Source organism: Bombina bombina, chromosome 8, assembly GCF_027579735.1.
Source record: "Bombina bombina isolate aBomBom1 chromosome 8, aBomBom1.pri, whole genome shotgun sequence".
NCBI classification, from domain to species: Eukaryota; Metazoa; Chordata; class Amphibia; order Anura; family Bombinatoridae; genus Bombina; species Bombina bombina.
Genome location: NC_069506.1, coordinates 211,275,683 through 211,303,031, shown reverse-complemented (window position 1 = coordinate 211,303,031; position 27,349 = coordinate 211,275,683). Strand labels below are relative to the sequence as shown.

The following is a 27,349-nucleotide window of genomic DNA, read 5'->3' as shown; positions in this document are numbered from 1 at the left end:
AAATTTAAATAAATTTTGTAGGTATGAGGGGATTTGTGGTGGTAGAATTTCCTCCGGTACCCCTCTAATTCTCAAATTGTGGCGTCTTCCTCTATTGTCGAGGTCTTCAACTTGCGATTGCAATTGTAGGATTGTGGTGTTTTGCTGTTGTAATGCGATGGTCATATCATCAGTGGTCTTTGTATTTTCCTCTGCTTGCTCTTCAAGATGGAGTACTCTGTGGCCCAGAGCGTTAACATCCCTTTTAACTTCGGCCAGACCATCTTTTATTGCTGTGCTGACTTGTACCATGAATGTGCTGAGGTCATTTTTAGTGAGGAGTAGATTCAGGTCTGCCCTTGTTATGGGAGCAGAATCATCTGTGTGTTCTGTGAGATCTGACATGTCCATTTGTGCAGTCTCTAACGATAATGCGTTTACACTGTCAAATGGTTTGAAAAAGGATTTTAGTTTCCCTCCACTGGGGGTTGTATTCTTCTGTGTCTTGTCTGACCTCGGTTTTCTGGCCGCCATATTGATCTGGGTATGTGAAGCACTTAAGTATGTTTAAAACAATGCGGGGTCTTTGTATATTAAACTTTGAATTTGAATTTTGTCTCCTCCTTACCCCGGGTGTCTTTATTATTATGGGACTCTGTGCTTGTGCAATAACAAGAAAAAAATAAGTGTAACTCTGTGAGAGCGCGTTATTCAGATCAGAGTGTCCTTATATCCTGTGTATAAAGCTGTATTGTGTCGCAGTAGTCTTGCGATTGAAACTGTAAGGGTATTGCTTTTAGATAGTGGCCCCAGTAAAAGTTATCGAGGTCTGACTTACTTTCAGCTTGAGTCGTTACCGCTCTCCGGCTTGTGTTATCCAAAGGCCTTTTGTCCTGTAAGCGTTTTTCAAGTTATGGCTTCCACACTCTCAGGTTTATCCGCCGCTGCAGTATTCTGGTCGCGGGATGTTACATGCCGAGTTGGCGCTTCATTGCGGCCTCCGATGATGGTGCTTGTGTTCTTGCCTTCCCCGCTGTTTGCCGCTCAGGTTTTGGTACCGGAACCTTGTTCCCCTGTTCAGATTTTATTGGGCACCTTTCAATACCCAAATAAAGAGCATTTGACCCTTCTTTATATGATACATCAAGTGGATATGATCGGAGCTTTAGCTTTGTGCGACCATGTTCTTTCTCGGCCGGCTCCGCCCCCCTAGAACATACAATTTTAAACAACTTTCCACTTCACTTTTATTAGCAAATTGTCTTCTTTTTCTTGTTTTCCTTTGTTGAAAAGCAGGAAGGTTCAGGAGTGTGTACGTGTCTGCAACACTATATTGCAACAGTGTTGTACAATAGCAAGAGCACTAGATGGTAGCCCTATTTTCTGGTATGTAGTGCTCCAGACATGTGTACGCTACCTATCTAGATATCTCTTCAATGAAGAATAACATGAGAACAACACAAATTCAATAATAGAAGTAAATTATAAACCTTTTTTTAAAATTGTATTCTTTATCTGAATCATGAAAGAAAAATTTTGGGTTTCCAGTCCCTTTAAATATTAATATTGCATAAATATGATATTTCATGTATGCAGATAATTGACTGCAAAGGGCTCCAATGTACTATATATATATATATATATTTGTAAAACTATATATATATATATATATATATATATATATATATATATATGTCTATACAGATAACATAGGTTTTAAGGGTTTATATATGTATATATATCTCTAAATACATGAAAACACATATAAACACATAAATACATATGTACATACATATAAACATAAAGGGGTATATTTATTAATGTTGGAGTGGGCATGATATGATGTAGCGTACAGGTCCGCCTCACATCGATAAATACCAACAGCATAAGCTGTCGGCATTTATCATTGCACCAGCAGTTCTTGTAAACTCCTGGTGCAATGCCGCCCCCTACAGGTTTGAGGCATATCGGCCGCTAGCAGGGCTGTCAATCAACCAGATCGTATTCGATCGGATTGATTTCTGTTCGCGGCCTCAGAGCAGGCGGGCAAGTTATGGAGCAGTGGTCTTTAGACCACTGCTTCATAACTTCTGTTTTCGGCGAGCCTGAAGGGTCACCAGAAACAAGGGCTTGATACGGAGCTTGATAAATTGACCCCATAGATACATATTTAGACATGTGTATGTATGTATCTCTATGTTAAAGCCCTTTGCCTGCCTTTTTTTTCCCTAACATTTGAGACCTCATATCTTTCATTCCTTATAACTTTTTTATGCATTTTTTGTAAAAAATATTTTGATTTGAAAGTGTTATTATGTGTAACTTTTAAATGTATTTTTGATGTGTTTTGTGCAACTTATTTGTGTTGCGTAACAGTTAATAAGAGCTCAGATTTTGCACTATCCCGGCACACCTTAAATTGAAATGCACTCAAGTGAACACGTTTACTTTCAACTCACAAAACACGCGCTACTTCTAATGGGACCAAAGAGCCAATAAAAACCCCTTATCGCTCGCTCGCTACAGTTAGATTGGGACTCATACTCTAGCCCTTTATTGTGAAATCAAGTTTTATTGACAGCAAGTGCTCTAGCATTGCATCTCTCTATTTGGCAGACGAGGTTAATTAAAAAAAAAAATGTAAACACAGATTTCTAGAGAATTTTAACTGCTAAACAAAGTAAAGGGATATTTTACATTAAATTTGTAAACATTATAAAGTATTAGTTACGACAATTATTATTAACCATTTAAGGATGTTAGAACATTCCATGCTGTCCTGAAAACACTGGGCTTTAAGGACGTTAAGATAGCAGGGCACATCCTAACTTCTATGGCCCCCCGCTCTCCTTCTAAGCAGGATACGAAGCTGGGACTTGCCTGTCAACTCAGTCAGTCTCCTGGGAGCCAATCAGTCAGTTGGAATGCAATGACAACCAGTCACTGATACAATGTGACAGCCAATGACTGCACTCCCTCTGTCTCTCTCTTTCCTTAGTGGGATTTGAGGCGGAAGAGGCAGAGAGATCACTGCTACAAAAAGTTATATACATTTTTTTTTTTATTAAAATTATTTGATCCTTTTTGTCCTTTTTATCAAATTTTAGTTTTTTAACCCTTTCCTTTGGTTTCTGGTCATCACACTTTGTCTGTGTTCAGAGCATTCTGTCTGATCAACCTGATCTGTTAGTGTACTAAAAAAATGAATTAACACTTTCAGTGCTGAATAGATCTGACTGCAACTTTTTATACTATGATCAATACTGTTTTACGTTTTTTGGGTGGTGTATAGGGGTCATTTTGTTGGGTGGAAGTGGGAATTGGGGGTGGAAGTGGGAATTGGTGGGTGGGTTGAGGGAGTTAGTGTAAGGTAGGAGTAAACAATTTAAGAAAATGATAAAAAAAGTTGCTTTTTGCATCATGGCATGTTACTATTGCACAGAAGAGGCTTAGGCCTCTAGTTATCAAAGTCTGGCGAACCTGATCCGACAGTGCGGATCAAGTCTGCCAGACTTCGCTGAATACGGCGAGTAATACGCTCGCCGTATTCAGCATTGCACCAGCATCTCACAAGATCTGCTGGTGCAACGCCGCCCCCTGCTGACTCGCGGCCAATCGGCCGCCAGCAGGGGGGTGTCAATCAACCCGATCGTACTAGATCGGGTTGATTTGCGGCAATGTCTGTCCGCCTGCTCAGAGCAGGCGGACAGGTTATGGAGCAGTGGTCTTTGTGACTGCTGCTTCATAACTGCTGTTTCTGGTGAGCCTGCAGGCTCGCCAGAAACACGGGGCATCAAGCTCCATACGGAGCTTGATACATATGCTTCTTAGGCCTCCAGTTATCAAGCCGTCAACCGCAAATACGCTGGAATTCCGCAGCGTATTTGTGGCGAGGCTGATTCGCCTTAGTTATCAACCACTACTGCCCGGCAAAAGTAGAATATAGTAATGTAACCTACGATCCGCCGGACTCAGTCCGACACAGATCGATGGTTACGTCACTACAGATGTTCCGAACGCAAGTTCGGCACAATGTGACTACTTTTGGTAGTTATCAAACTACTACCAGGTACGCTCGGCACTATTCCGGCCCAGCGTATCTGTATTTCAATCCGCCGCCCTGGAGGCGGCGAATCCTATAGGAATCAATGGGAGTCTGACCATAGCGAAAGCTCATGTTCGCTGCTGCCCGATATCCCATTGATTCCTATAAGAGATGTCTGCACCTAACACCCTAACATGTACCCCGAGTCTAAACACCCCTAATCTGCCCCCCCTTACATCGCCACAACTAAATAAATTTATTACCCCCTAAAACCGCCGCTCCCGGACCCCGCCACAACTATATTAAACATGTTAACCCCTAAACCACCACTCCCTGACCCCGCCGCCACCTACATTATACATATTAACCCCTAATCTGCCGCCCCCTATATCGCCGCCACCTACATAAACTTATTAACCCCTATACTGCAGATCCCGGACCCCGCTGCAACTAAATAAATTGTTTAACCCCTAAACCACCGCTCCCGGACCCCGCCGCCACCTATATTAAAGTTATTAACCCCTATCCTGCCCCCCTATACCGCCGCCACCTATATTAAAATTATTAACCCATAAACCTAAGTCTAACACTAACCCTAACCTCCCCTAACTTAAATATTCATTTAATAAATCTAAATAATATTACTCGTATTAACTAAATTATTCCTATTTAAATCTAAATACTTACCTGTAAAATAAACCCTAAGCTAGCTACAATATAACTAATAATTAAATTGTAGCTATTTTAGGATTTATTTTTATTTTACAGGCAACTTTGTATTTATTTTAACTAGGTACAATAGTTATTAAAAAGTTATTAACTATTTAATAACTACCTAGCTAAAATAAGTACAAAATTACCTGAAAAATAAATCCTAACCTAAGTTACAAATAAACCTAACACTACACTATCATTAAATAAATTAAATAAATTACCTACAATTAAATAAAATAAAATAAAATAAACTATACTACAAAAAAACAAACACTAAATTACAGAAAATAAAAAAGAATTACAAGAAAATTAAACGAATTACACCTGATCTAAGCCCCCTAATAAAATAATAAAGCCCCCCAAAATAAAAAAATGCCCTACCCTATTCTAAATTACCAAGTAACCAGCTCTTTTACCAGCCCTTAAAAGGGCTTTTTGAGGGGCATTGCCCCAAAGTAATCAGCTCTTTTACCTGTAAAAAAAATACAACCCCCCCAACATTAAAACCCACCACCCACATACCCCTACTCTAACCCACCCAAACCCCCCTTAAAATAAACCTAACGCTAACCCCCTGAAGATCATCCTACCTTGAGTCGTCTTCACCCAACCGGGCCGAAATCTTCATCCAAGGTGCGCAGAGGAGGTCCTTCATCCGGTAGAAGTCTTCATCCAGGCGGCGTCTTCAATCTTAATCCATCTGGAGCGGAGTGGAGCCATCTTCAAAGGAGCCGGCGTGGAGCCATCCTCTTCAACCGACGACTGAATGACGAATGAAGGTTCCTTTAAGGGACGTCATCCAAGATGGCGTCCCTCAAATTCCGATTGGCTGATAGGATTCTATCAGCCAAACGGAATTAAGGTAGCAAAAATCTGATTGACTGATCCAATCAGCCAATCGGATTAAGCTTGCATTCTATTGGCTGATCGGAACAGCCAATAGAATGTGAGCTCAATCAGATTGGCTGATTGGTTCAGCCAATTGGATTGAACTTCAATCTGATTGGCTGATTGAATCAGCCAATCAGATTTTTGCTACCTTAATTCCGATTGGCTGATAGAATCCTAGCAGCCAATCGGAATTCGAGGGACGCCATCTTGGATGACGTCCCTTAAAGGAACCTTCATTCGTTGTTCAGTCGTTGGTTGAAGAGGATGGCTCCGCGTCGGCTCCTTTGAAGATGGCTCCGCTCTGGATGGATGAAGACTGAAGACGCCGCCTGGATGAAGACGTCTAACGGATGAAGGACCTCCTCTGCGCACCTTGGATGAAGATTTCGGCCTGGTTGGGTGAAGACGGCTCAAGGTAGAATGATCTTCAGGGGGTTAGCGTTAGGTTTTTTTAAGGGGGGTTTGGGTGGGTTAGAGTAGGGGTATGTGGGTGGTGGGTTTTAATGTTGGGGGGTTGTATTTTTTTTTTTCACAGGTAAAAGAGCTGATTACTTTGGGGCAATGCCCCGCAAAAAGCCCTTTTAAGGGCTGGTAAAAGAGCTGGTTACTTGGTAATTTAGAAGAGGGTAGGGTATTTTTTTATTTTGGGGGGCTTTATTATTTTATTAGGGGGCTTAGATTAGGTGTAATTAGTTTAAACTTCTTGTAATTCTTTTTTATTTTATGTAATTTAGTGGGGGGGGGGGTTGTACTATAGTTTATTTTATTTTATTTTATTTAATTGTAGGTAATTTATTTAATGATAGTGTAGTGTTAGGTTTAATTGTAACTTAGATTAGGATTTATTTTACAGGTAATTTTGTACTTATTTTAGCTAAGTAGTTATTAAATAGTTAATAACTATTTAATAACTATTGTACCTAGTTAAAATAAATACAAAGTTGCCTGTAAAATAAAAATAAATTCTAAAATAGCTACAATATAATTATTAGTTATATTGTAGCTAGCTTAGGGTTTATTTTACAGGTAAGTATTTAGTTTTAAATAGGAATAATTTAGTTAATACGAGTAATATTATTTAGATTTATTAAATGAATATTTAAGTTAGGGGGGGTTAGGGTTAGTGTTAGACTTAGGTTTATGGGTTAATAATTTTAATATAGGTTGCAGCGGTATGGGGGGGGGCAGGATAGGGGTTAATAACTTTAATATAGGTGGCAGCGGGGTCCGGGAGCGGCGGTTTAGGGGTTAAACATTTAATTTAGTTGCGGCGGGGTCCGGGAGCGGCGGTTTAGGGGTTAATGAGTTTAATTTAGGTTGCGGCGGTGTAGTGGGCTGCAGGATAGGGGTTAATAGGTATAATGTAGGTGGCGGCGGGGTCCGGGAGCGGCGGTTTAGGGGTTAATACATTTATTATAGTTGCGGCGGGTCCAGGAGCAGCGGTTTAGGGGGTAATAACTTTATTTAGTTGTGGGGGGCTCCAGGAGCGGCGGTTTAGGGGGTAAAACAGTGTAGTTTAGTGTGAGTGCTTAGTGACAGGCTATCAAAAAAGCTGCAAAGAAGCCGATGAGCAGCGAGATCGATGACTCTCAGTTAACAACAGTCCGCTGCTCATCGCTCCGTACTTGGTGCGCGGCTTCTTGACAGCTTTTTTGATAACTTTGGGGAACATATTCAGGTCTGCGGCGGCGATGGTAGGCGAGCTTAGGCGAGCATATTGGGCCGGCGAATGCAGGAAAGTAGACGGCTTCATACATAGAGGCCTAACTCCGTTCCGCACATGATTTAGAGAGTAACTTCTTTGCTGCATCTGAAATAGAGCCCCTAAGTGAGGCTTCTAGTGATGGTGCTCCCACCCTACCACCATGCGTTCAGAACATCCAACAATCTCAGACAAAACCCCCTAAATGTAACCACCCCCTAAAATACCCCAAATTACAGCAACTCCTGGCATCTCACCCAGAATTTTAGTTTGTGAGCCAACAAATTATTGAAACCTGTTTCTAACTGATAACATGTTTGAGAATATAGCTACTCAAACAAATTTATATGCTACCCAGTATCTGTCGACTAATCAAAGTTCACACCATGTTATGAAAAACACTTGGCACCCCACTGACCTAACAGAAATTAAAAGGCTTTGGGCACTGACCTTGTTAATTGGTATAGGGAAAAAACCCAGCATAGGTTCGTACTGGCACCAACACCCCATCCTGCCTACCCCCTTTTTTCCAGGGATTATGGAGAGGGATATATGTGAATAACTGCTGCTTTTTCATCATTTTGATGATAATGCCCAGTGCACCCTAGAAATTACCCCTTGCATGACAGGCTATACAAGATATGACCCCTGATAAAACACCTGTCTGAAAAGCTTTCCGAAAATTACACCCCTGACCAAAACATCCGTGTAGATGATTCTATGATATAATTTTAAGGAAGACTATATTATACTTGTATTCCATCTAAGCATTCAAGCTATGGAATAAAATGTTATCAATTATGCAAATGCACTACAAGTTATAACTGGGCATTTTGTATTTATGAAGGAAAGATAGCCACCCTAGTTACATAGATTCCATGGGCACAAATGGCAAGATTGTGTAGAATTTCTTCCTACCCTTGCTGAACAAACGCTACCATCTCTGGGTTGACAACTATAATAGCAGAATTGATTTGTTTTAAAAAGTTTTTAGTTTTTTTTTTTTTGACACAGTGCACAAATCTCACTGGTAGCTCCCAGAAGCTGACATGATTAAGTGCCAGTGTCTGTCAGTGAAAAGGGTGTATAAATTCAAAAACCAAAGTGCATTGTTGAGTACAACAAATATATGGGGGGGAGTAGATTTAGCTGATCAGTGCATACAACCACATCTGGCTCAGAACAAGACCAAAGCCTGGTACAAAAGATTAGCCATATACTTAACACAGATAACAGTCTATAATTCATATGTGCTATACAAAAAAGCAGGCATAGGGAAGAAATGTGATTTCCTGTAATTTACGCTAAAGCTTTTATCAGCAATTTTGTTTAACCAGCCCCCTAATCCTCCCACATTTGGAACCAGAGAATGTCCAGAAACTTTGCAGCTAGCACTTTCCTTGTTGGATACCCCCCCACCCACCGCAAAAAGTAACCCGCAGAGTCTGTTACAAAAAAAAAAAGTTAAGAGGGAGTCTAGCTATTATTGCCCTTCCTGCCTATCTCTACCTGACCTATGTATTACAGGCATTCATACAGAGATAAACTATTGATTCAAATGGCTTTGTATGTGTTTTATTGATGGTTATTCTGTTCTGGTTACTATTTGTCAGCTGCCTGTAATGACTTATTGGCTAATTATTCTGATTTTCTGTATCCCCTGAGCTTGGCTTGTCCCTGTTTACATTAAGCCCCGCAACTCTAAGGTCATGATAAAGTGGCTAAACAAAAAAAACCTCAAAATACCCTCATGTATAATACAGTGGGTTATCTATTTTCGAAAATGAAATGCCATCATGGAAAAATGTTCTTTCCTAGGCTGCCATACTGATTCAAATGTGACAGAGGTCCAGAAAATCAATGTCTCAAATTTCCATGTATGAAGACTGACATGGACAGGCCCCATATTTGTCCCTTTAACATTAGAAACCTCAATGAACCTGTACATGTGGGGTGTTGTTTCACTTGTGGGACTTCACTGAACACAAATATGGGTGTATAAAACATATAAGGAGGATGATATAAACAGTGAGAGTGCAGTGTTTATGTGAAAAAAAAGTTGTTTTGCTTGTGAGTGGTTTACTGATATTCACAATAAAATATGTGTGTGTTTGCTTACTTAGATTTTATTCATATTAAATTATAGTTCATCCTATATAATAAATGGCGAAGTATGTTTGTCAGATGCAGTCATGTGCAGTAGAGACTGCACGTGACAAACATACCTGGCCGTTTGGATCCTGACACTCAGCACTCAGCACAGAGCAAGGCTGAAGCAGAGTGTCAGGGGGAGTGACCGACGGGAGCGTCACGATGGGGACGTGGCCGGGTGCAACAGGGGGCGTGGCCGGGCAGGTGTCGCTGTGATGGGGCGTGGCAGGGCAGGGCGAGGGACGTGGCCGGGCTGGTGTTGTCGCGATTGGGAGTGGCCGGGCGGGGTGCCGTGATGGGGGCGTGTCCAGAGAGGCAAAGGGTTTAAAAGACAGAGCCAGAGAGGGAGCAAGAGAGGGGGGGAGAAGGGCCAAAGAGGGAGGGAGAGAGCAAAATAGAGGGGGGAGAGCAAAAGAGGGGGAAGAGAGAGAGCAAAAGAGGAAAGCGAGCCAAAGAGGAGAGAGCAAAAGAGGAAAGAGAGCTAAAGAGGAGAGAGAACAAAAGAGGGGAGAGAGCCAAAGGGGAGAGAGAGCAAAAGAGGGGGGAGAGAGAGCCAAAGAGGAAGGAGAGAGAGCAGAAGAGGGGGGCAGAGAGCCAAAGAGGGGGGGAGAGAACAAAAGAGGGGGCAGAGAGAGCAAAAGAAAGGGGGGGAGAGAGCCAAAGAGGGGAGAGAGAGAGCAAAAGAGGGGAGATATAGTGCAAAGGAGAGGGGGAGAGAGTGCAAAAGAGAAGGGGGAGAGAAAGCAAAAGAGAGGGGGGAGATAGCAAGAGGTGGGACCGCTGTACTGCAAAAAATGGCCCGTGTACACGGGCTTTAGTACTAGTATATAAATATTTGATGTAAAAAGAAAGCCCTATTTTTTATCTAAAAACAATTTATAATAAAAGTGGGTACACTTAAATGAGGTAAATTATGGTTGAACAAACATAGCTCATATTCTAGGTTTTGTTTACATTCAGAACTTGGACAATTGCTTCTGTCCTTAAGGGGTTAAAGTTTATGGAGGTTTTTAATAAAGCTAACAGTCCACAAAGTGTACAAATGGAATTTAAGATCAACATTATGGCTTCCAGTTACTGATTTGTAAAAGTGTTTATTTCAGTTTCTGTACAGCAACAAGTAATCAACAGAAATCAAGTGTAGTAGATACACAGAAAGTTATCCCAGTATATGTAACAAGCATGGAATAGTTACTGGGCTTATTCACACAAAAACATAAATAATGCATATTATCCCCTAGAGCTGCAGAAAAAACTGGCACTTTTTAATTAAATAATCAAGATCATCCAGGTTAGGAAGATTAAATAGTTTGGGGCCAATTTATCAAATGGGGCCTATCTATCAAGCTCCGAATGGAGCTTGATGCCCCGTGTTTCTGGTGAGCCTGCAGACTCGCCAGAAACAGCAGTTTTGTAGCAGCGGTCTAAAGACCGCTGCTCCATAACCCTGTCTGCCTGCTCTGATGAGGAGCACAGGAATCGCCGGAATTCAACCCGATCGAGTACGATCGGGTTGATTGACACCCCCTGCAGACTCGCAGCCAATCGGCCGCCAGCTGCTGTTGCAATGCCGAATACGGAGAGCGTATTGCTCTCCGCATTCAGAGAGGTCTTGCGGACCTGATCCGCACTGTCGGATGAGGTCCGCAAGACCTATGATACATAGGCCTTGATGTCTGTCCGACATGATTCGCTCAGCGGATCATGTCCGACAGACATCGCTGAATGCCGACAGCATATACTGTCATCATTTAGCATTGCATAAGCAGTTCTGATTAACTGCTTGTGCAATGCCGCCCCCTGCAGATTCGCGGCCAGTCAGCCGCTAGCAGGGGGTTTTAATCAACCTGATCGTATGAGATCAGGCGGATTGATGTCCACAGCCTCAGAGGGGGCAGTTAAAGAGCAGCAGTCTTAAGAGTCTAACAGGGGCATTAGGGGCCATTCGTCCCTTAATAAATTGGCTTCTTTATATCTACTGTTAGGCTCCATACTTGTTTAGAAACATTCATATTTATATTTATTTTTTATTTCAGGGGCTTCTGCAGCCTATTTGTCCCCAGCGTTACCAACGTTACCTCTGTATCCAGCTCCCGTTCATAACACGCTAAATGGATCCTTTACGGGATTCTTGCCTCAGCAACATGCAGCATTGCTACAACACGACTCCCAGCTGCAAGCTGACATTATTGCTGCTACACAGTCAGATGAAGATGGAGACACGTAAGGGGCCAGCTTCCCTGCTACTCATTATTTCATCTTCCGTTTATTACATTCTCTGTTTCTCCAACCACTCCTATCCCAGGTCACTAAATCCTTTACTATACAATTCTCTGTAGCTCCGTATAACTTCAGTCTTTTACTTGCACTCCTATGTCTACTACATGTGATCTGTTATAAATTATCCTAAAGTCATTTGTATCACTGAGCTACAATTCCATATGCTCTTTATAATACTGGCTCATAAAATGTGTTTGTACTTCTCATACCTTGTATCTGTTTTATTGTATCTTATTGTATCAACTAGAGCTTTAGCTATTTGCGGTCCTTAAAGTGCCATTATAGTAAAAAAAAATGACGTGTTCTAATCCATTAGAGCAAGTAATTTTAAGACTTTTGACCCTACACTGCTGTGTGTTTTACCACATCAAAAACAGTAAAACTACCTTTCTGGTCTTGCAGAGCACTGTTGGTTCCAGGTAGAAAACACCATTGATCCAATCAGCAGCACTTGTTCTATATCTGAGTCGTGTGACTAGTGATGCAGATTAGATCTGCAGTATTTTCCAGTAGAGCTGTGAGTCCTAAGTAAAATTTCTACTGTGTGATATGGTTGATATAATGTTATTTAGAGCAAGTAATTTTATGACTATAATGGTCCTTAAAAAGGGAGACTCTGAAGCAAAAATGTCATGCACTAATTTGTGACCCTAGCTAACTATAGAGTTGATCACAATCTATCATTTCATTTTATTAACATGTCAACAGCCTCAGTTAAGCCATTTTCCATGTCCACATGATCACAATCATGCATTTTTATTGTTTATAGGCAGTACTTTTTTATTATTGTTTCAGTGAAAAAATGGCTCTATACTTAAAGGGACAGTCTACACCAGAATTTTTATTGTTTTAAAAGATAGATAATCCCTTTATTACCCATTTCCCAGTTTTGCATAACTAACACATTTATAATAATATACTGTTAACCTCTGTGATTATCTTGTATCTAAGCCTCTGCAAACTGTCCCTTTTTCAGTTCTTTTGACAGACTTGCAGTCTAGCCAATCAGTGCCTGCTCCCAGATAACTTCTCGTGCACGAGCACAGTGTTATCTATATGAAATACTTGAACTAACATCCTCTAGTGGTGAAAAACTGTTAAAATGCAATCTGAAAGAGGTGGGCTTCAAGGTCTAAGAAATTAGCATATGAACCTCCTAGGTTAAGCTTTCAACTAAGAATACCAAGAGAACAAAGCAAAATTGGTGATAAAAGTAAATTGGAAAATTGTTTAAAATTACATGCTCTATCTGAATCATGAAAGTTTATTTTGGCCTAGACTGTCCCTTTAAAGGGACACTAAAAACAAAATTAAACTATAATGGGCAAAACACACTGAAATTACCTGCTGCCTTATTGGATAACCTTAGGGATCAACTTCACCAAACAGATACAAAGCTACCTTTAATCAATTAAAGTTAAACCTTTAATACAAAGTACTTTTAAACTAATAAAAATGAGCCTTATCAATAGCCCAGCAACCACAGATGTCCACTATAACCATAATGCCTCTGTTCTAATCCCTTAGACTGACATACTCACATATGTGTAGAGCACAATAAATACATTTCACACATATTAGCATCACTAAATGCAATAAAAAGTAATCAGTCAATATAAAGGCCCTTAAATCTCTGAAGCAATTGTAAACTCCACAAAACTGATATTTTATTAGTTGTTAATTGTACACTTATGGGATTATGGGGGGAGTGCTAGCTGTAGTGCACAAGCAATAAGGGGTATTTCGGATCTCCTTGCACATGTAGGAAAATGATGTACGTGTTAAGAGTTTAAAGAAAACGCATTAACTTGAGCACAATTAAATTTAACTCTTGTAAGGTTAGTGTGACTTCAGAAATCTGGTTAACTGTTACGCAAGCCAAAAAGTTGCACAAAAAACATCAAAAATACATTTAAAAGTACATTTACACTCATATTAACACTGTCTGATAAAAATGATTTTTAAAAATTGCATTCAAAGAGTTATAAGGGCTCAAAGATATGAGATCTGATGCAAAGGGCTCTAACATAGAGATACGAACATACACATGTCTAAATTTGTGTATGTGTATATATATATATATGTGTGTGTGTGTGTCTATGTGTGGTATATATTTAACATTCTAATGTACTTCACATACAGATAATGTCCTTTTTATTGTAAATACATATTTCTATATATTTCTATAAAAGTATATTCCTATTGATATATAGGTATAGATATGTATTTTACATGATCATATATATATATATATATATATATATATATATAAATTTATATATATATAAATTTATTATAAGTATATTCCTATACCTATATATATATATATATATATATATATATATATATATATATATATATCCTATTATATAAAAGGCCAAGTGTGTTTGTCCGAAGCTGTCATGCGCAGTAGAGACAGCACAAGGACACACACACCTGGCCTTTGAGTCCTACTCCCTAGCGCTCATCTGCGGCAGAAGTGGGCATGGACGGGCATGAGGGGGCATGGCCAGTGCGAAGGGGGCGTGACCGGATGAAAATGATCGTGAAAGGGGCGTGGCCGGGCGTGAAGGGGCCATGGCTGGGCGCGGTCACGAGATAGGGTAGAGAGACAGAGAGGAGGGGAGAGAGAGAGGAGAGGGGGGGAGAGAGAGAGAGGGGGGGGAGAGAGAGAGAGGGGGGAGAGATTAAAAGGAGAGGGGGGAGAGAGAGAGGAGGGGGGGAGAGAGAGAGGAGAGGGGGGAGAGAGAGAGGAGAGGGGGGAGAGAGAGAGAGGAGGGGAGAGAGAGAGGGGAGAGAGAGAGGGTGAGAGAGAGGAGGGGAGAGAGAGAGAGGAGAGGGGGGAGAAAGCACAAAAGAGATGGGGGAGAGAGAGAGAGCAAAAGAGAGGGGGGAGAGAGAGAGCAAAAGAGAGGGTGGAGAGAGAGAGCAAAAGAGAGAGGGGAGAGAGAGCAAAAGAGGGGGTAGAGAGAGAGCACAAAAGAGAGGGGGAGAGAGAGCAAAAGAGAGGGGGGAGAATGCAAAAGAGAGGGGGAGAGTGAGAGCACAAAAGAGAGGGGGAGAGAGAGAGCAAAAGAGAGGGAGAGAGAGAGAGCACAAAAGAGAGAGGGGAGAGAGAGAGGAGGGGAGAGAGAGAGGAGAGGGGGGAGAGAGAGGGGGGGGAGAGAGGAGGGGGAGAGAGAGAAGAGGGGGGGGAGAGAGAGGAGGGGGGAGAGAAAGAGGAGGGGGGAAGAGAGAGGAGAGGGGGGAGTGAGAGTAGGGGGGAGAGAGAGGAGGGGGGGAAAGAGAGGAGGGGGGGAGAGAGAGGAGGGGGGAAAAGAGAGAGGAGGGGGGAGGGAGGAGGGAGAGAGAGAGAGAGAGAGAGGGGGGGAGAGAGAGAGAGAGAGAGGGGGGAGAGAGAGAGAGAGGGGGGAGAGAGAGAGAGAGAGGGGGGGGAGAGAGAGAGGAGGGAGAGAGAGAGAGGAGGGGGGAGAGAGAGGAGGGGGGAGAGAGAGATGAGGGGGGGGGAGAGAGAGAGAGGGGGGGGAGCTGTTCCGATCAGCCAATAGAATGCAAGCTCAATCTGATTGGCTGATCCAATCAGCCAATCGGATTGAACTTGAATCTGATTGGCTGATTCCATCAGCCAATCAGAATTTTCCTACCTTAATTCCGATTGGCTGATAGAATCCTATCAGCCAATCGGAATTCAAGGGACGCCATCTTGGATGACGTCCCTTAAAGGAAACTTCATTCTTCAGTTGGATGTCGGAAGAAGAGGATGGATCCGCGCTGGAGGTCTTCAAGATGGAGCCGTTCGTCATCGGATGAAGATAGAAGGTGCCGCTTGGATCAAGATGGTTGCCGGTCCGGATCTCCTCTTCTTCCCGGATAGGATGAAGACTTTGGAGCCTCTTCTGGACCTCTTCAGCCGCTGCTTGATAGAAGACTTCAGCCGGATTATGGATCGCCAGCCCCCGCTTGGGCTTGGATGAAGACTTCGGAGGCTTGGATCAAGACTTCGGAGGATGGATCGGTGAACCTGGCATGGTGAAGATAAAGTAGGAAGATCTTCAGGGGCTTAGTGTTAGGTTTATTTAAGGGGGATTTTGGTTAGATTAGGGGTATGTGGGTGGTGGGTTGTAATGTTGGGGGGGTATTGTATTGTTTTTTTTACAGGCAAAAGAGCTGAATTATTTGGGGCATGCCCCGCAAATGGCCCTTTTCAGGGCTGGTAAGGTAAAAGAGCTTTGAACTTTTTAAATTTAGAATAGGGTAGGGCATTTTTTTTTATTTTGGGGGTCTTTGTTATTTTATTAGGGGGCTTAGAGTAGGTGTAATTAGTTTAAAATTGTTGTAATATTTTTCAAATGTTTATAAATATTTTTTTATTTTTTGTAACTTAGTTCTTTTTTATTTTTTATACTTTAGTTAGTTTATTTAATTGTAGTTATTTGTAGGTATTGTATTTAATTAATGTATTGATAGTGTAGTGTTAGGTTTAATTGTAGATAATTGTAGGTATTTTATTTAATTAATTTATTGATAGTGTAGTGTTAGGTTTAATTGTAACTTAGGTTAGGATTTATTTTACAGGTAATTTTGTAATTATTTTAACTATTTTAGCTATTAAATAGTTAATAACTATTTAATAGCTATTGTACCTGGTTAAAATAAATACAAAGTTGCCTGTAAAATAAATATAAATCCTAAAATAGCTACAATATAATTATAATTTATATTGTAGCTATATTAGGATTTATTTTACAGGTAAGTATTTAGCTTTAAATAGGAATAATTTATTTAATAAGAGTTAATTTATTTTGTTAGATTTAAATTATATTTAACTTAGGGGGATGTTAGTGTTAGGGTTAGACTTAGCTTTAGGGGTTAATCCATTTATTAGAGTAGCGGCGAGATCCGGTCGGCAGATTAGGGGTTAATTATTGTAGGTAGCTGGCGGCAACGTTGTGGGGGGCCGATTAGGGGTTAATAAATATAATATAGGGGTCGGCGGTGTTAGGGGCAGCAGATTAGGGGTACATAGGGATAACGTAGGTTGCGGTGGTGTACGGAGCGGCAGATTAGGGGTTAATAATAAAATGCAGGGGTCAGCGATAGCGGCGGCGGCAGAAGAGGGGTTAATAAGTGTAAGGTTAGGGGTGTTTAGACTCGGGTACATGTTAGGGTGTTAGGTGCAGACATAGGAAGTGTTTCCCCATAGGAAACAAATGGGCTGCGTTAGGAGCTGAACGCTGCTTTTTTGTAGGTGTTAGGGTTTTTTTCAGCTTAAACTGTCCCATTGTTTCCTATGGGGGAATCGTGCACAAGCACATTTTTTAAGCTGGCCGCGTCCGTAAGCACCGCTGGTATTGAGAGTTGCAGTTGCAGTAAATATGCTGTACGCTCCTTTTTTGGAGCCTAACGCAGCCCTTCTGTGAACTCTAAATACCAGCGGTATTTAAAAGGTGCGGGGGAAAAAAGCATGCATAGCTAACGCACCCCTTTGGCCGCAGAACTCTAAATCTAGCCGTTAATTTGTTATCAGCTTCCAGGGTGCTCTTAAACATCCAAATCCAGTCAATCCAATCGAAAGGCACTCACAGGTATTGAATAAATAGTTTTCTTTATTAGTGTATATCTGATCATGTGAAATTCCTATCTATACCTATATATCAATATGAATAGATATACTGTATGTGTGTATATATATATTAGTCAATCCAATAGAAAGGCACTCACCGGTATTGAAGAAATAGTTTTCTTTATTAGTGAAGTTTTGGGGAGTTTAACCCCTTCCTCAGACCATAAAAACATGTTACATGTTATAGACTTACCCCATATTTATACCCCACACCGTGCAGTAATAATCCAAAACAAGAATGCACACCGGCGTTCCAATGGCGCAACTGCGCATGCGCCAATGGCATCTCACCAGGGACAAACTAAAAAGCAAAGTAAGATGTGTTACAAAACAGCTGAGCGACTCCTAGCAACCCTGCGCATATCAATACTGAACTGAATCACACTGCTAGTACGTCCTCCTTTTTAAGATCATGAGACTGTGTGCATAGGATGAACAAGCAAATAGAAACCAACGACCTGTGCAAATAATATATAGAGAACCTGCGTGTAATATTGTTAATGAACATAGGTAAATACTCCCAATATTGGTATATTAACACTTGGTGATAGAGCACTTATTCAAATGAAATACATGTGATTACATGTTGGAGGCTAGATAATAAGCACACTATTCTACATCATAATGTGTGTGAATCTTATCCTAGTCCTACGCAAAAATAACACTAGTCACCCTTAATAGGACGACATTATAAGTACATAAGTAAAGCAACCGTCAATCTTAAAGAGTAACCGAAGAATATTGTAGGCAGATGGAGTCTATTGTAGCACAAATAAAATATGTGTAATTGTCTGTACACCTGAGTTAACAATGTAATTCTGGTCTATGTGGTTAAATGCTAGTTTAAGCCAAATTCTCAATCTCAGATAACAAGTCTATATACACAGTGTCACCAATAATTTATGTGTATGTACTGATCACTATTGGGCATAACTAGATCATTAAGTGTGTTAAGTTGGGACATATAAACACATAGGTATAGCAACCCTAATGAGCAAGATCATATACTCCTAATTAGATATAAACACCCATGATTATCATATAAGTATATAGTTAGATACCCTTTTGTCCGTATTTAACCTCATAAAAGTAATACAAACAATAAAAAGGTTAGCACATTCAGTAGAAGTGGTCATGGACTATTAGCAAACTTGTGTCACATAAATAGACATACAATAACAATACTGCAAATCATAGCACTTCATTTAAAAAAACAGGATTCATCATAGAGGGAATAGGGCCCCTCGGGTCCCTGACGGACCAGGAAGATCTTATGCCATCTCATACATATATCACATAGATCCACTTTATAGAAAGCATTGTAGGTCCATGTTGGTGTTAAGTCCCCTAGGCACTACGGTCTGCAGGTAAATATCCATCTGCTTTCCTTCTGCAATAACAACTTTCCCCGATCACCCCCCCCCAGATAGAGGGGGAACATGGTCAATGATCATGTATTTGAGTTCTGAAGCAGAATGTTTGGCCACAAGGAAATGCTTGGCCACGTGTTGGTCAGTCTTACCAGTTTTTTTTTTTTTTTTTTTCAAAAAAGCTTTATTGAAAGGTATTCAAAAGGTTACAAGTTTTTCAAATTTTTCAAAGATGCATGTGAAAACATAGTTATGCGGTCAATACATTGCGAATTGCGATGTCTAACAATAACATGTGAGAACCATTCTTCCCCTAGCTCCCCTAGACATGATAAATTACTGACCGCTCATAGAATATGTGGAGTTTTAGCTCCAAAGAGATCAGAACACAGGTCAATGTGCACTTGTATGTTAAAAAGTCCAAAAGTCCAGCAGTGCACTTTTCCTGGTGTTTTACGGCCAATCCTACTAAGTTATATATACATAATCTAGGATCACCAGAGAGTGAGAAGCAGAGAGTAAAGGGGGAGAAAGAGGAGGGGGGGATTGTTTGGGGTTCGTTTGTGCAAATCTCATGAAGATTAGGCGGGGGGGATAGGTAAGTATGAGGGAGGGAAAGGAGGAAGGATGGGGGAGGGGGGGTCAGTGGATGGATCAGAGGTCCGTGCAGTAGTCAAAGTTTCCCTACACTATCCGTTGTCTGTCCGTTGTCTGTGTGTCGCCCAGTTCTCCAACATCATCTCGTGTGTGTCCACAGTCCCATGCTGGATGTGGTGATATCTTTCTAGGTGTAGCAGCGTATCTACTTGTTCTTGCCATTCCTTAAGTGTCGGAGTGGTGCTGGATTTCCAATGCCTTGGGATCAGCAATTTAGCTCCATTCAGCATAATCAGTAGTAGTGCTCTACTGGCTTTACTAGGTAATTTGGGCAATGAGAGGTATAGTAATGTTTTTGGGCTGTTCTGCAGAGGTTTCCCCAGGACTAGTTCCATGTGATTAAGGACGCCAACCCAATAATCATCTAGCTTGGGGCATTCCCACCATATGTGTGTTGGTGTGCCAGCTGCGCCACAGTCCCTCCAGCATTTGCCTGAGGCCTGTTTATAAATCTTCTGTAGCCTGCTGGGCGTGAGGTACCACCTTGCTAGGCATTTGAAACTGGATTCCTGCACTCTCATGGAGATTGAGGCTGACTTGGTCACTAAAAAGGCGTTCTGCCAGTCCCCATGGTCAATCTCAGTTTGCCATTCCTTTTCCCACATCTTCGTGTAGGAAGGGGGTGTCTGGGCGTCATCTGACAGTAGCAGTTTATAGAGTAGTGAGATTGCATGAGCAGTTGGTGAGTCCTTCAGGCACAAGGTCTCGAAGGTGGTGGGCGCTCTGGTTAAACAAGGTCTTTTATGTGTCACAATGTAGTGGTTTAACCGCATGTGTGAGTACCAGCTCATCCCCAAATGAGGATGATCCTTCAGGATGTCCGCTAATGTCTTGAGCTTGTGTCCGTCTGTCAGTGATTTGATGACGTAGTTATTTAAGGGTGTGTCAGCGGTGGCTCTATTATCAGGGTAATTCCATGGTAGTGCAGCATTGTGATAAGTAGGGGTTAGTGGGGAATGTTTAGTTGTTATATGCGTTGTAGTGTTTATTATCTTGTCCCAGGTGGAATAGAAATCTGCCAAGAGGGGATACGTTTTTGTGGCTGTGTGCCTATCCTTTTCTAGTAGCCAGGCACCTAGGCCTGCGTTGGTTGTGTCTAAAATATCGCAGTCCAGTCATATCCATTCTTTGTTGGGGTCATTCGAGCACCAGTCCAGCAATCTACCCAGTGTGATTGCTTGTTTATATGTTAGTATGTTTGGGACCCCCAAGCCCCCCCTGTCCCTAGGTAAGTACAGAGTTCTCCTGGCTACCCTTGGTCTGATCCCTCCCCAGATATATTGTTCGATTAAATTTTGCATTTTTTTGTAGAAAGTTCCTTGGAAGGGGGATTGGTGTTGTTTGGAGAATATAAAGCAGTCGGGGTAGCACGTTCATTTTGACGACATTTATTCGTCCTAGCCAAGAGATGGATTTATTCTTTCATCTAGACAGATCTGCCATCAGCGTGGTTTCTAAGCTCTTGTAATTTTCTCGGAATACAGTCTGAGCATCCGGGGAGATGTATATCCCCAGATACTTCAGACTGTCTCGTTTGAGTCTCAGGGGGCAGGCACCTAATGTTGTAGTCAAGTCTTCTATGTTGTATGTGATGTTCAATATTTCTGATTTGGCTACGTTAAGGTGGAAGTTAGATAGTTGTCCGTACTCACTAAAGGTGTCTATTACCCTAGGGAGGGAAGTCTCTATGTCAGTAAGTGTCAATAGGACGTCGTCGGCGTATAGAGCCAATTTGTGTATGTTTGATTTAGTTTTAATTCCCGAGATCTGGGGGTCTTCTCTAATTTTCTGCACCAATGCCTCAATTGAAATAGCAAAGAGAATCTGCGAAAGTGGGCATCCCTGCCTGGTCCCATTTCTAATATGAAATCTGTCTGATAGGAGGCCATTAACTTTTACCCTAGCGGAGGGATTTTCATAGAGAGTAAAAATCTGTTTAATGAAGGTATCACTAAACTTCATTCTAGCTAGTACCGCTTTTAGGAAGGACCAGTGTACCCGGTCGAACACTTTTTCAGCGTCCGTCGAGACCAGTATAAGGGGGGTATGCTGATGCTGCGCGTGCGATACGAGCTGTAACACTTTCAGTGTGTTGTCGCGCGCCTCTCTCCCGGGTACAAAACCCACTTGGTCTGGGTGTATCAGCGTGGGCAAGATCCGATTGATTCTGTTAGCTAATACCTTTGCGTAGATTTTTACATCCACGTTAAGGAGCGAGATCGGGCGGAAGTTCTCCGGCCTATCCGGGGTCTTACCCTGTTTGGGGAGGACAGTGATGTTTGCCTCAAGCATCTGTTCTGTGAAGCCACCCTCTTTTAACAGTGAATTAAACAGGAGTGTGAGAGGGGTTAGTAAGTGATGTATGAAGTCTTTGTAGTATTTTACCCCCAGTCCGTCGGGCCCGGGGCTCTTTCCATTTGGCATGCTCTTGATGGCTAGTTTAACCTCGTCAGCTGTTATCGGTCTGTCAAGTTGCTCAGAGTCCTCTTGAGAGAGTGTGGGAAGTTGTATGTCTCTTAGATATGTGTCTATGTTTGATTGTGTGCTGTTGTTCGTGATGTTGTACAGTGTCTCGTAATATCGTCGGAATGTCTCGGCTATTTTCTCACTCTCTTTTTGAATATGCCCCGATGCATCTGTTAACGAGTATATGTGTGTGCTTAATTGTTTGCGCTTCAGCGCCTTAGCTAGTGAGGAGCCTATTCTGTCATTCATCTCAAAGTATTTTTGTTGAAGCATTGATGCCCTTCTCTGGTATTCTTTGATAAGGTGGTTATTCAAATCAGTCTTTACTGTGTTTAGGGATTTTAAGATGGTGGTAGATGAGGGATTCTTTTTTAGCTCAGTTTCCCAATAACGGATCTGAGATAGGGACGAGTTTAAAAATTGTCTGTTTTGTTTGGTTTCTGTGGCTTTAAGCCTTATGAATTCGCCCCTCGCCACACATTTGTGTGCTTCCCAAGTCGTGGAAGTAGGTAGGGCGTCCAAAGGGTTTTCGTTAAAGTAGTGTCGTAGGGTTGTGTCAATTGCCAGTTTATGCAAAGGGTTATCTAACGTGTGTTCGTCAAGTCTCCACTTATATGGCTTTATGGGTACATTTGGCCACTCAAATGTGCATTGCACGGGTGCATGATCTGACCAGGTGATTGGCAGTATATCAGCTTTGTTGACCAAAGAAAGGCCTAATTGGTCAGTTATGAGGTAGTCAATTCTGGTGTAGACATGATGTGGGTGTGAGAAGAAGGTGTAGTCTCTGGTGTCTGGGTGTAATGACCTCCATATGTCGTGTAGTTTTAGTGAGCAAAGTTGCGAATTGACAGTTTTGATTACTCTGTGTGGGATATTAGTTTTCCCTGATGAGGTGTCGTGGGAAGGGACCAATGGTAGACCCTTGTATGTTCCAATATTAATTGTGTCAGCTGTTTGAATGTGGTGTGCTGACCCTGGTTTGGCAGATAGACGTTGGCTATTGTGATGTAGGAGCCGAACAGTGTTCTCACCACTAACAAGTATGTTCCGTTGGGGTCTTTAAGAACCTGGGTTGGTTGGAAAGGGATCGTATTCTTAACGAAAATGCCCACTCCGCCTTTCTTTGAGCAGCCCGAAGCGAGGTAAAAGGTGTTATATCTATGTGAGATGTATCTGGGTTCCCTCCCTTTTTTGAAATGTGTCTCTTGGATACAGATAATTTCCCCTCCAGCCCTATGTAACTGTGTGAAAGCAATTGATCTCTTTTCGGGGCTATTGAGCCCTTTTGCATTAATTGTTATGAATTTAATAGGGTGCGGCTGCATGTTGCTGAGGTATAATGGATCTAATTGGGTAGTGTCAGGGCACAACAAGTATTTGCTATCTATCTGTTTATGTGCGGGTGTGCCGGGAGCTGGACAATGTCTGGCTACTTTACGCACCCTACTCTTTTGTAAGTCTGTGGGGTGTGTAGTTTCTAGGTCTCTCTGCTTCTATGTGCAATGGTAGGGGGAAGGTGGGTTGGAGATAGAAGGAGTGGAGGAGGGTAGGAAGGGAGGAGGGGGGGGGGAGGTTTAGAAAGGATGGGGGAGAATAAAGTTGCAAACAGTTATAATATACTTACAATTTGGCTACTCTGCCGTGGGAGCTAATGTTAGATAGGTATATTTAACTCTAAAGAACTATACAAACAGTGATCAATGACAATGAATAACTAGACAAGTAGGGTAATATCCCCGTCAATAAACCCAGCATTTGAAAAAGTAAACTTTAAGAGTAACATTACATTATATCACATACGACCTGTCGCCTGGATTCAGGAGCTGGTCCCTGACCTGGGCTGTAGGAGCGAGCAATCCATTTGTTGATGTGGTTCTTCCACATCATCAGCAACAGTCACTAGCGAGGGGTGTTTATGGGAGCCCCGCTCAACAGAGGTTGTGGGTGTAGATCTCATCCGGCTCCCCGAAGGAAGCCTCGAAGCTGTGCCATCTTTTGTTGAGGCATCTGTCTGGATGTGTATCTGCAGGGCCTCACAAAAGTGAGGTAAGTCATCTTGGGTTTTGTAGATAGCTGTGGTGTTGCCTTTGGTGGCGATGATGCTGACCGGGAATCCCCAGCGGTAGGCGATCTTCCTCTCTCTGAGCACTGTGGTTATATGGTTCAGGTCCCTCCGTTTCTGGAGTGTTGTAGGGCTCAGATCTGTAAAGATCTGGATGCGGATGCCTGCATGTGTGAAGTCTGGTTTCTGTCTTGAGTGTTTTAGAATGTCTTCCTTGTCTTTGAAATGCAGTAGCTTTAGGATTACATCTCTGGGAGGTGCTTTAGGTGGTGGCTTTGCCCTGAGGGCTCTGTGTGCTCTTTCAATAGTTACCTCTGGAGCATTTTCATCACCTTTTAACGTGCGGAACAAAGCTTGTAGGCAACCCTCCAGGGCTCCTGGGTGAATAGATTCCGGAATTCCCCGCACTCTCAGGTTGTTCCTCCTGCCCCTGTTGTCGAGGTCTTCAACCTTCTCTAGCAGATTGTATATGGTTTCTTCTTGATCATAGAGGAGGCGGGACATATGAGTGATGTCATTACTGGTTGTATTGTGATTTTCTTCTAAGTTGGTAACTCTCTGCGTCACCCTTGTTAAGTCCCTTTTGAGGTCACCATACCAGCCCTTTACTTCAGTGAGCATCTCTTTGAAATCATCTTTGGTGCATAAAGATTTTAGATCTTCTTTAGTGATTGACGAATTATTGGCAGGAGCAGGGTCAGGGTTAGCAACCTGGGCCCCAGGCTGGGGGTTGGGTGCGATCATGGTGCTGTCAGAGATGTGTTGAGCTTGTTTTGAAGTGGATTCAGGCTGTTTTAGGAACTGCTGCATAGTTCTAGGTTGTAAGACGTTATCCAGCTTGGCTGTTTTTTTCCCTGGCATATGTATATGGGATGGTGGGGGTTGGTGCTAGTGGTGAGAGTGTGCCCTTTTTGAGTTATTATGGGCTAGAGGTATAGGTAAAAGTTCAGATATGTTTAGGTTGAAGCTTGGGCTGGTTCCCTCTATATACTGCCAAGAGTTGTTATCAAGTGACCTGCTCCTACAGCAGTGCAGCACTGACACTTTCCAGGAGTTGTGGCTGTCTTGGGAGTGAAGGGTGGTGCTGCTTGTTGTGATAAGAAAATGTAACCCCAAGATGTGTGCAGCGTGGGAGCTTCACAGAGGCTGTTGTGAGTTGTGTGATGCAAGCCCCATATACTGATCTGATCACTGGTGGTATTTTTATGATGTGACTTTATAGTGCCTGCTGTCTCACAGCTTATCTGAATGTGGCGAGGTTGCCCTTTCTCCCGCTGCAGATGTTTAACTATTTATTCCCCTGGGAGGTGTCTGCTCGCTTAGCCCCCCTGTGTTGCGATGGGTGGCCAAGCAGCAGAGCGGTAAGTAGCTTGGGATGTTAATTTTCGCGGCCCCCACTGTGGACTGTCTCACCTCGTGGCCATGAAGCGTGCACTGCGCCCTGAAGGCGCTCCAATCTTGTGAGGCGGTAAGAGACTGTGATCGCGGCAGCGATTGTAGAAGGCCGTTGGTGGGGAACAGCGGCTGCTAGGTCCGTGCGTAGCTTCTTATCTGATCGGGCCCGGCCCTGACGTTAATAAGGCCCAGGAGCGCGATGTCTTCTCCCTCAGATCCGTGCGGCGCCTGATAATATGAGCGCGCACGGTCTAACTATAAGGGGTTTGCAGCCGTTGGAGTGTTGCACCAGGGTCAGGGGACTATCACCATTGCGGTTAAGGGTTCATAGAGGCTGAGGTCGTGGATGGCTGCTGGGTTTAGAGACTTAGGGCCTAGGAGCTATTTCTTCATGCAGCCATTTCCCAGCCAGTCTTACCAGTTTTTATTGCATTCCTGACACAACATCTGTGATTGGCCATACGCGTTCTGAGATCATCATTGGTTTTACCAACATAATACCGTCCACAGCTACAGTGTAACAAATACACCACATATCTAGTGGTGCATGTCAGTCGGTACCTGATGTTGAATTTTTGGTTTGTCCATAGGTGTGTGAAAAACTCTCCTTGTGTCAGGCCATTGCATGTTGTACACCCGCTGCATCTATAGCATCCATTCTTAGGAGCTCCCAGCCATGTCCCAGGGTTGTAGCTTGCTTTGAAGTCAGGGCACATCAGGATGTCTCGTAGGGATCTACCCCTCTTGTACCCCACTCTTGGTGCTTCATATTTAGTCAATGGTAGTTGTGGGTCACTTTTCACGGTTTCCCAATTATTCCTGAGGATAGCCCGTACCTTCCATTTATCTGGCGTATAGGTAGTCACAAAGGGTAATCTTTTCTCCTCTGTACCATCTTTGGTATTTTTCCATAGTGCTTCTTCTTGGGTGAGTGTCATTAGCTCATTCACAGTCGAACCAAGGTTCTTATCATAGTAGCCTCTATCCTTGAATTTATTTTTCATGTCCACTAGTTGTTGGATTTTCAATGTGTCAAGAGAGTTGTTTCTGATGACTCTCTTGAGTTGAGATTTTGGGAGTGCTCGTTTTAGTGCTGGTGGGTGGCAACTGTCAGCCCTGAGCAGAGAGTTTCTGTCTGTCTCCTTGATAAAGAGAGTAGTCTCAAAATGCTGTTCCTTTATAAAGATCCTTAGATCCAGGAAATCACTGTTTGTTTTGGAGTGTGTCATCATGAATTTGAGGTTATCAGTGGTCCCATTCAGGATTTTAAACCAGTCCTCCAGCTCGCTTTCCGTTCCAGACCAAATTAAGAACAGGTCATCAATATACCGACTAAACAGACGGATCCTTGGATCTTTAAAGCAATCGGTCCTCATGTTCGCAAATTCGGACATGTACAGGTTTGCGTACGATGGGGCCACATTCGACCCCATCGCCGTACCCGCTGTCTGTAGATAATACTTCTGCTCAAATTTAAAATAGTTTAAGGTAAGACAATATTCAAGTAGCTTAATAAGTACCTCTGGTGGAGGACCGATGTAAGGATACCGGTTCAAGTGTCTTAATATTGCTGCCAGACCTTCATCATGGGGAATTACTGTGTAAAAACTTGTGACGTCAAGTGTGACCATGGTGTCATCATCACTCACACTTTGTTCTTCTTTCAATAGCTTAATCAATTCTATCAAGTCCAGTAGAAATGAAGGCACATTTCGTACTAGAGGTTGAAGAAAGCTGTCCACAAAACTGGCCACTGTTTGTAATAGTGATCCCCTGGCTGAGATGATTGGGCGTCATGGAGGTTGTACTGGATTCTTATGTATTTTTGACAGGGTATAGAAGATCGGTATGACTGGATATTCCACTATCAGAAAGGCTTTGTTAGCTGGACTGATGTATCTCATATCAGTAATTGTTGTACTATAACCATCAATACGTTCTTTGAACATCTTAGTTGGATCACTCAGTAATTTCCTATATGTCTGGGTATCAGACAGTTGTCCCAAAATTT

General features: G+C 42.4%; 1 protein-coding gene across 1 annotated transcript in view; it reads left to right on the top strand.

Annotated features, from left to right (window-relative positions):
- The window catches only part of BCL3 (BCL3 transcription coactivator), a 93,690-nt gene that overhangs the window by 26,097 nt on the left and 40,244 nt on the right, over positions 1-27,349 (top strand). The window contains exon 2 of the mRNA XM_053690868.1: positions 11,519-11,705. Within this exon, the coding sequence (XP_053546843.1) occupies positions 11,519-11,705 (187 nt within the window). The remainder of the gene's footprint in view (positions 1-11,518; positions 11,706-27,349) is intronic.